This window comes from Kogia breviceps, chromosome 1 (genome assembly GCF_026419965.1).
Source record: "Kogia breviceps isolate mKogBre1 chromosome 1, mKogBre1 haplotype 1, whole genome shotgun sequence".
Lineage (NCBI taxonomy): Eukaryota > Metazoa > Chordata > Mammalia > Artiodactyla > Physeteridae > Kogia > Kogia breviceps.
The window spans coordinates 86,030,998-86,039,329 of NC_081310.1; the positions used below are offsets into that span (position 1 = coordinate 86,030,998).

At 53.6% G+C, this 8,332-nt stretch overlaps 1 protein-coding gene across 1 annotated transcript; it reads right to left on the reverse strand.

The window, feature by feature from the left end:
* Positions 1–460: 460 nt before the first annotated feature.
* PKLR (pyruvate kinase L/R) lies at positions 461–7,833 on the reverse strand. The gene is made up of 11 exons (XM_059058580.1): positions 7,734–7,833; positions 6,522–6,701; positions 4,250–4,341; positions 4,021–4,152; positions 3,685–3,871; positions 3,066–3,336; positions 2,793–2,943; positions 2,335–2,487; positions 2,074–2,240; positions 1,193–1,374; positions 461–567 (listed from the first exon to the last, which is right to left on the reverse strand). Exons 1-11 carry the CDS (start codon positions 7,831–7,833, stop codon positions 461–463), a joined length of 1,722 nt encoding a protein of 573 aa, XP_058914563.1.
* Positions 7,834–8,332: the final 499 nt, after the last annotated feature.

Consider the following 8,332-nt stretch of genomic DNA (forward strand, 5'->3'; position numbering starts at 1 on the left):
AGAGGTGGCACTCTCCTCAGGGGATGCCCAGATTATCATGAGGGCCACGTATGAGGACGTCAAACTGCATGGATGTGAAATATTTTTTAAATAGAGATTTTGTGGAGACTGTGGACATGATTGTCCTGTTCCCCCTCACCTCTGCCCCCAGGTAAAGGAAGACTAGAGGAATAGAATTAATCACTTAAGCTGGATTAAAGGCTCAGAGTATTTTAGGGACCAGTTGAGAGTATCAGATGCAGGGAATGTACCATTGGTGCTGTTGGATGGCCAGGGCTTAACTGGATACTGACTTTCAAGACCTGTGCGAAATGGAGAGGGGGAGGGGGCACCCTGGATGGCAGATGTGGCTTAGGGTACGGAGGATTGGGAGTAGAGAAGACTTAGAGGTGGGGCGGTAGGAGGGAGCAGAAAGGAGGGACGGGTCCAGGGCTGGCTCGGTCAGAGGAGGAGGGGCACCTCAGGTTATGCTCAGCACCCGCATAATGTTGGTATAGCCGGAGCCAGGTCGCCAGCCTGTCACCACAATCACCAGGTCCCCAAAACGGAGGAAGCCACGGAGCTTTCCTGGGAGGAGGAAGGGGAGAAGATGCTAATCAGCCATTGAGGAGCTCAGGCCAGCCCTGTAATGAGAATGAGCTACCATCCTTCGCCTCTTCAAGCCCACTCGGTAGAGAACGAGGGGCCTGAGGCAAACTGTACAGTGTGTCCCACAGGTGGCACTGCAGGAATGTGACCACTGTAGTATATCAGAGCTGCATGTATGCCCATGGGGTGGCATGTTGCTAAGTAGCAAGTCTACCTGTGTTGCTATGCTGATAGGAAGAGGTGGGGTATGAGCATAGCCAATTAATTAGATTTTAGTTGCAGCTGCAGGGGACTGAGTTCCCCTTTCTCTTTTCACCTCTTGCTCCTTGGGTCAGGCCTGGCTCTAGCCACCTGGTGCAGTCAGCAGCTGAGCCAACTTCTTAGGGACGGCCCTGACCCCTGACCTCTCTCCCTCAGCCCTCCTCCCTCAGCACGTTCCCCCCACCCATGGAAGCCCAAATATTTCAGTCTTAGTGAATCTCACAGAGAAAATCTGGGACCAGAGAAGAGAGGCAAGGCCCTTTTGGGTGGGTGTGGGGCGTGGGGTGGGAGGACTCATCATATAAATCCAGGGGTGGATGGGGAAGGAGTTTAGGTGGCTCACCACTTTCAATGCCAAATTGGACTCGGCGATCCACATCGTCTGCCCAGATGGCCTCTGGAGGTTCACGGTAGAGCACAGGGAAGACTCCTCGGCACAGGTGGGCCTGGCGGGCAGCCTGGGCAGAGCGGGTGACAGCAATGACTGCTGCCCGAGGTCGGTACCGAGACAGAAGCTGGGCTGAGCTGAAGGAGGCAGACAAGGTCAGCCCAGAAGAGTGAAAGAGTGTTGGGTTCTGGTTCCAGGTGCCAGCAATAAGCTGTGTGACCCTAGGTAAGTCATCATATTTTTCTGGGCCTTAGTTTTCTCACCTGTAAAGTGGGTATAAGAATACCCGCCTTTCTTACCACACAAGGGAGATATGAGATGATTTTAAAAATATATCAAATGAGATAAGTAGAAACTGCTTTGAAAAACAGAAAACCCTTCTGGGAATGCACCTTTATATAGTACTTAACTTACAAACGTCTCTTGTTAATCCTCACAACCCCGTGAACAAATGGAGGAGGCTTACAGAGCCTGGGTGACTTACCCAAGGTATCACAGCTAAGTTTCAGGGCAAATACTTGAACTCAGACCTTCTGAGCCCTTCTGCAACACCCCAGCATTGTAAGGCTTTGTGGGCTAAATGCAGAGGACCTGCCTCTGAGCCCTAGGAGCCTAAATGGCCTGCAAGCCAATGCATCCAGTGATGCCACCTTACCCTTCCAACCCCCTGGGGTTCACAGGTACAATTCCTGGTGTGCTTCAAGATCTGCCTCTCTAGGCCTCCAGATCCCATAGCTGCCTCTCCTCTGATGATGAGACAAAACCCAAGCCTGGGGCCCATCTCAGCCTGCCCTTGGCCCAAAGCCCTGTCTTGGTGTTCCCAGTGTCCCCCTCACCGGCCAGTTGTGGTCAGCACGATGATGGCAGCAGCACAGCACTTGAAGGCAGCCTCCACAGCACCAATAGCGGTGACCTCGGTGGGATCCCGGCTCAGCGGTGCCGCTCGGCGCAGCTCCTCAAAGAGCTGCCGGTGGTACACGGCAGCCTCTGCCTCCCGGGCAATCTGTGGGCACCAGGGGGTCAGGCTGGGCAAGGCTACTGGGACCTGGAAGGGATGTGGTTTTCCAGCCCGTGTGCCTTGCATTCTGAGCTCCTACCGCATGCTGCATCTTTACAGCCTCCACAGGAAAGTTGCCTTTGGCAGTCTCCCCCGACAGCATGATGCAGTCTGCCCCATCGAGCACGGCGTTGGCCACATCACTCGTTTCTGCCCGGGTTGGCCGGGGCTTAGTGATCATGCTCTCCAGCATCTGGGGGACATCTGGATGTCAGAGCTGTAGGAGTCATACTCTGACTGGGGACCCTGCCCTGAACTACTTCTCAGACTCCCACACTCTCTGAGGGCCCCTAAAGCCAGGGTCACACTCACAGACTATGTGATCCTGGCTATTCTGTTTCCTCATCTGAAAATGGGGGTCACAGTATCTCTTCCTAGCTTTGTTGTTGAGGGTCAAACACTGGACAGCAAAACGTGCTAGAGACCTAAGGTGTGAGTATTCACCTTCAGGTATCCCCAGACCCACAGAGGGCCCTGCCCCCAGGGCTCATTCCAGACCTGTGTAGCACAGACAACGGGCTTTCCCTCCAAGTTGCAACGGCCAATCATCATCTTCTGAGCCAGGAAAACCTTCTCGGCTGGGATCTCAATGCCCAGGTCACCCCGTGCCACCATAATACCGTCGCTCACCTCCAGGATTTCATCAAACCTGGGCGGTTGGGGGAGTCAGGGCCGGGGAAGAGCCAGGAGATGCCAGGGAGAGGCAGGCAGGAGAAGGGGAGGGGCGATGGGGACGGGTAGGGCCTGATGGGAACAAAGACCAAGGCTCACTTCTTCACGCCTTCGTGGTTCTCGATTTTGCTAATGATCTTGATGCCCTGTCCTTCCGGCCCCAGAGCAGCCCGGACGGCAGCAACGTCGCTGGCTCTCCGCACAAAGGAGGCAAAGATGATGTCCACGCCATGCTCCACGCCGAAGCGCAGGTCCTGGACATCTTGCTCGGACAGCCCGGGCAGGTCCACCTGGGCCCCTGGCAAGTTCACGCCTTTACGGCTGCCCAGGACACCGCCGTTCTCCACTTGGGTCTCCAGCCCCTCTGGACCTACGGGCATGGATAGAGTCAGCTAAGGTCAGGGGTGAGGCCAGGGGCTTAGTCACGGCAGCGGGAACACGAGGATTGGACCCCCAAGAGAGCGGAACCATGTCCTATTCGTTTCTTGGTCCTTGGACTGGGCTCTGCACCGAATAGGCACAGGGCAGACCTCTGTTGAAGAAACTACTAACCTGCCAGTCCAGCCCCAACCCAGGGTGAGCCCAGGAGTCTGGATGCCGGGGGCTCGCAGGACGGGTGGCCAGGGGAAGGTGTGGTGGGTGTGAAGGGCGAATGCGGGAGCCAAAAGGAAAAGAGTGCACGCATTGCGCAGGGCCAGGGCGGGAGGCGCGTCCGCACCGATTTTCGTGACCTCTAGGGAGAGGAGCCCGTCGTCAATGTAGATGCGGCCCCCCACCGGCACGACCTGGACAATATTGGGGTAGTCCACCCACACGGTGTTCGCGTCCCCCCGCGTCCGGAACGCCGGGTCCACAGTCACCAGCACCTGGGAGCCCTTCACTAGCTCCACTTCCGACGAAGGGCCCTAGGGGTGGGGCCAGAGGAGAACTGAGTTCTGCCTGCCTCGGTGGGGGCCGGCCCCTCGCCATGCTCCGCCCTACGGGCAACTGCCTCCGCGCCGCACCGCCCCCTTCCCGGTCCCCAAGACAGGGCGGGTCGCAGGTCGCCTCTCACCCCCTGCAGGATCCCAGTGCGTATCTCCGGTCCCTTGGTGTCCAGAGCGATGGCCACGGGTCGGTAGCTGAGCGGGGAAGTTGCAAAGCTCTCCACCGCCTCCCGGACGTTGGCAATGGATTCAGCATGGTACTGGGGATGGGAACAGAGGGAGGATTTCAGGGGGAGGTGGCCGGGACCCTGGGACATCCTCTAGCCCCGCCCTCCTCCCCGAGGCCCCGCCCCGAACCTCATGGGAGCCGTGGGAGAAGTTGAGTCTCGCAATGTTCATCCCGGCCCTGATCATCTCCTTGAGGCGCTCCACGGAGCGAGATGCCGGCCCTGGAACCAGAGATCCCACTCAGACAACTTTCTCCCCAAACCTGAGAGACCGGTGAACCCATCACCATCCTCAGAGCTGCCCCAGACCACAGAAATACTGTTACCTGACCTTTGTTCTCTGACGCCACCCCTGCTCGCAGGTCAGAAACTCCGTTCCCCTCTCCAGCTAACACACGCCTCCTTGCACTGAGAGGCCCTAGAAAGGTGGGCTCAGCCAGGCCTGAGGTAACTGTGTTGGCAGTGATGTTAAGTGCTGCGGTGTGGGGGTAACCCCAGCGTAGGAGAAGGGGGTGGGTGCCAGGTGAGGGCATTTGGGGTACCAGGCTTTAGAGCTGAGAGGCCTCATATTGGACTGAGGAGAGTCGAGTTCTATCCCATCCCTGCTCTGCTGATAGGACGGCTGTGTAACTGAGACCCAGTTGACCAACCTCTCCAATCCCTCCCTAAAAAGCCAGTTCTTCCACTTATGCACTGGGTCTCCTTCTCACCTGCTCAAAACCAGATTCAGCCATTCCCCAGTCCTCTGTGTCATCAGTGTTTTCCTTTTTTGTTAGGTCATTCCCATCAACATGTAAACCTGCTGTTATTTTTCATCCAAAAACAAAAAACAAAAAAAAACTCCTAATCCCAGTTCCCCCTCTAGCTATAGCCTTATTCCTTTGTTCGCCTTCGCAGCAAAATTCACTGCAAGAGTTATCTCTGTACTTGCTGCCTCCAATTCTCCTCCCCATATTCTCCTTGTACCCACTCTCCACTACATCTGTTCTTGTCAAGGTCACCGAAAACCTCTGTGTTGTTGCTGAATCTAACGGTCAGTTCTCAGTCCTCATCTTAGCTGGTCCATCGGCAGCATTTGACACACATCCTTGTTGTCCCTTCTTCTCTTGGCCTCCAGAACACCACCCTCTCTTGGTATACTCCTACCTCCTGGCTGTTCCTTCTCAGCCTCTCTTGCTCTTTACCCCCCTTAACATTAGATGCTCCTTTTACCTTCACTCCCTTGGTGGTCTCAACTAGTCTCATGGCTTTAAATACTATCAATATGATGACAGCTCCCAAATTTATGTCTCCAGTTCAGACCCCTTTCCCAAACCCAGAGTTGTGTATCTGATTGCCTACTCTGTACCACACTTGCATGTCTAATGTGCTTCGCAAACTCAGCATGCCTCAAACTGAATTGATCTCCTCCCCACTAAACCTTTCCACCACAGCCTTTCCTGCTCAGTTGATAGTGCATTCTTCTAGTCCCTCATGTCAAAAACCTGGGAGTAATCTTTGACTCCTTTTTCACCCTCACCCCCACCCCATATCCAATCCATCATATTCTGTTGGCTCTACCTTCAAAATACATTCAGAATCTGATCACTTCTCACTAGCTCCACTGCCACCACCTGTTCTAAACCAGAAATACTGTAGCAACAGCTTCTGCCCTCGGCCCCACCCCCAGTCTATTTTCTGTTAAGACATAAGTAAGAGCATGTCATACTCCTGCTCAAAACTCTGCAGTAGTTTCCCATCATACTTGGAGGAAAACTCAACTCAGATTCTGAAAATGGCCTGCTAAGCCCTACATGATCTTCCCTTTCCCCCAACCTCTTCATTTCTGCTACTCTTCTCCTTGATGGTTTCCAGCCTCCTTGACTTAGAGCCTTGGCGTTGACCGTTCCCTTTGCCTAGAAATCTCTTCCCCCAGACATCTGCATGCCTCATTTACTCATCTCCCTCAAGTCTTTGCTCAGGTCTAATTTTCTCAACAATGGCTACCCTGACTCTCTATTAGGACTGCAACCTCCCTCCTGCCCTTGCATCCTGATGCCCCTTACCATCCTTGATTTTTCTTTTCCTTTTTTTTTTTTTTGTTTTCCATAGTACTTATCAGTTTCTAACATACTAAAGAATTCCCTTATTTTTAAAAATAATTTATTATGTTTATTAATTATTGTCCCACCCAGCTAGATTGTCAGCTCCCCAAGGGTAGGGATCTTTGTCTGTTTATTTCATTTCACTGATCTACTCCCAGGACCCAGAAGCTTGTCTACCAAGCGCTCAACAAATATTTGTTGAATGAATGACCTCAGTCAAACAGGGAGAAGTCTCAAAGGACACAAAAGATGAGGAAGCACCTTGAGAAACACCCAAGAGGCCCTGTGATGCTGCAGGAGCAGATAGAGGGCGCTTACCAATGGTGGCAATGATGCTGGTACTGCGAGCGGCCACAGGCTCGGAGTCGATGTCCAGCAAGCAGAGGTGTTCCAGGAAGGTGTCTGCCATAGCAGCTGGCAGCTGCTGCTGGAAGAAGGAAGTGCCCAGCTCCTGGGTCAGCTGGGCCACACTAGCCCGCCGCAGGTACCCCGCTGGTCCTGCAGTAGAAGGGGGCTGCATGGGCACCTGCTTCTCCTCCCCATCCTTTCATTTCAGCACAGTCTCTATTCCTTCCCTCGGTTCTCCAGTTTTTGTTGAGTCTTCTTATGAGCTGGGCATTATGCATACATTATCTTGTTTAGTCTCATGGGTGCTAGGAAGCAGGTACTGTTAAATGCTCTGCAATTATCCCCATTTTATAGGTAAGGAAACAGAGGCTGAGAAAGGTTAAATAAATTGCCCAAGGTCGTACAGTTCTAACTAACAGAGATGGGATTCCCATCCAGGTCTGACTAACTCCAGGCTCAAGTTCTTGATCACCCAGCTATCTGATCCCTCACAACCCCCGACTACTTGCCCTTTAGCTGCTGACTTCTCTCAGCCTCAGCAACCCCTTGATATCTAGTTCACAGTGGCCCCTCATTTCCAGGCCGAGAATCACCCAGTTCCCTCTCCTAAGGTCCCTGTATTCTTCCTTCCAACCCCGGGCAAGTGGCTGGCTTCCCACCCCCTCATGTGAGTTTCCTCAGCCCCTTCAGTGCTACTCCAGGTCCTGAGGTCCCAGTAGCTTGACCCAGCCCAGCCCAGAGGAAGAGGAGCCCCACTGCCGGCCGCACCCTCCATGCCACTGCACGCCTGTCTATCTCTGGGGGTCTGATCCACACTGTCAAGCTGTCAGAGGCATGAGGCCCAGATGGGCTGGGGATCAATTCTGCATCCTGGTTAAAGTGTCGCCAGTGTCTCCCTTGTCACTGGAAGCCCTGTGCACCAGGAGCCAGAGTCCAGGAACCACGAGAATACCCCGTGGCTCCCATGCTGCGAGCTCCCCTCTGCCCTGCAGACTGGGGCTGGGAGAAGAAGCCCAGACCAGGGTCCATAAATTAACACAGGGGAGACTCCGATGAACACAGATCCTCCCCAAATACCTCGTAGTCAGCAGCAGATATGGACGATTTGTACATCCCCACCCACTCCTGATTTCTACCCTCGTTTTCCCCTTCTCCTTAATGGCATCTGTGGCCCCTTCTTACCTCCTGGAGCCCCAATCAGGATGGACTTTGCTAAATCCCTTTGGGACTTAGAGATCCATGACCAAAGCCACATGGGTCGCATGTTGTCCTGCACTGACATGCTTCCAAAATGTGGAGGTGGGACTGCCCGGACTGTGGAGAGAGAGGGGGAGAGGATAACAAAACTGCTGGTCTTATCGAAGGGTGCCAGAGAAAAGAAAAGGGGCACACCCAATAGGCCACCCCTGTCCCCACACAGAGTCCCTCCCCCAGACCTGCTGGCTCTCTGCCCCTGTATTCTGGCATCTCCCCCTCTCTCATCCATTTTTCCTGATAAATTTTCAATCCATTCACACTGTCCGGTCATCAACCTGAAGACAGATTTTTTTTTTTTTTTTTTGCCAGTGATATGGTCCCTTTTTTTTGTACTTTACTGAAGTTAGTCCTAGATGATTCTAGGAAGCAGGGGATCTAGGGTAGGGACTGGAGGCTGAAGAAAGGGGATGGGGAGCATTTTGATCATGTAGTGGGATTCTCTGGAAGGGGTCTGACAGCATCACTCATTATCACGTTGGCTACCATTTGCTCATTGACCATCTGCAATATTTATTGAGCACCTA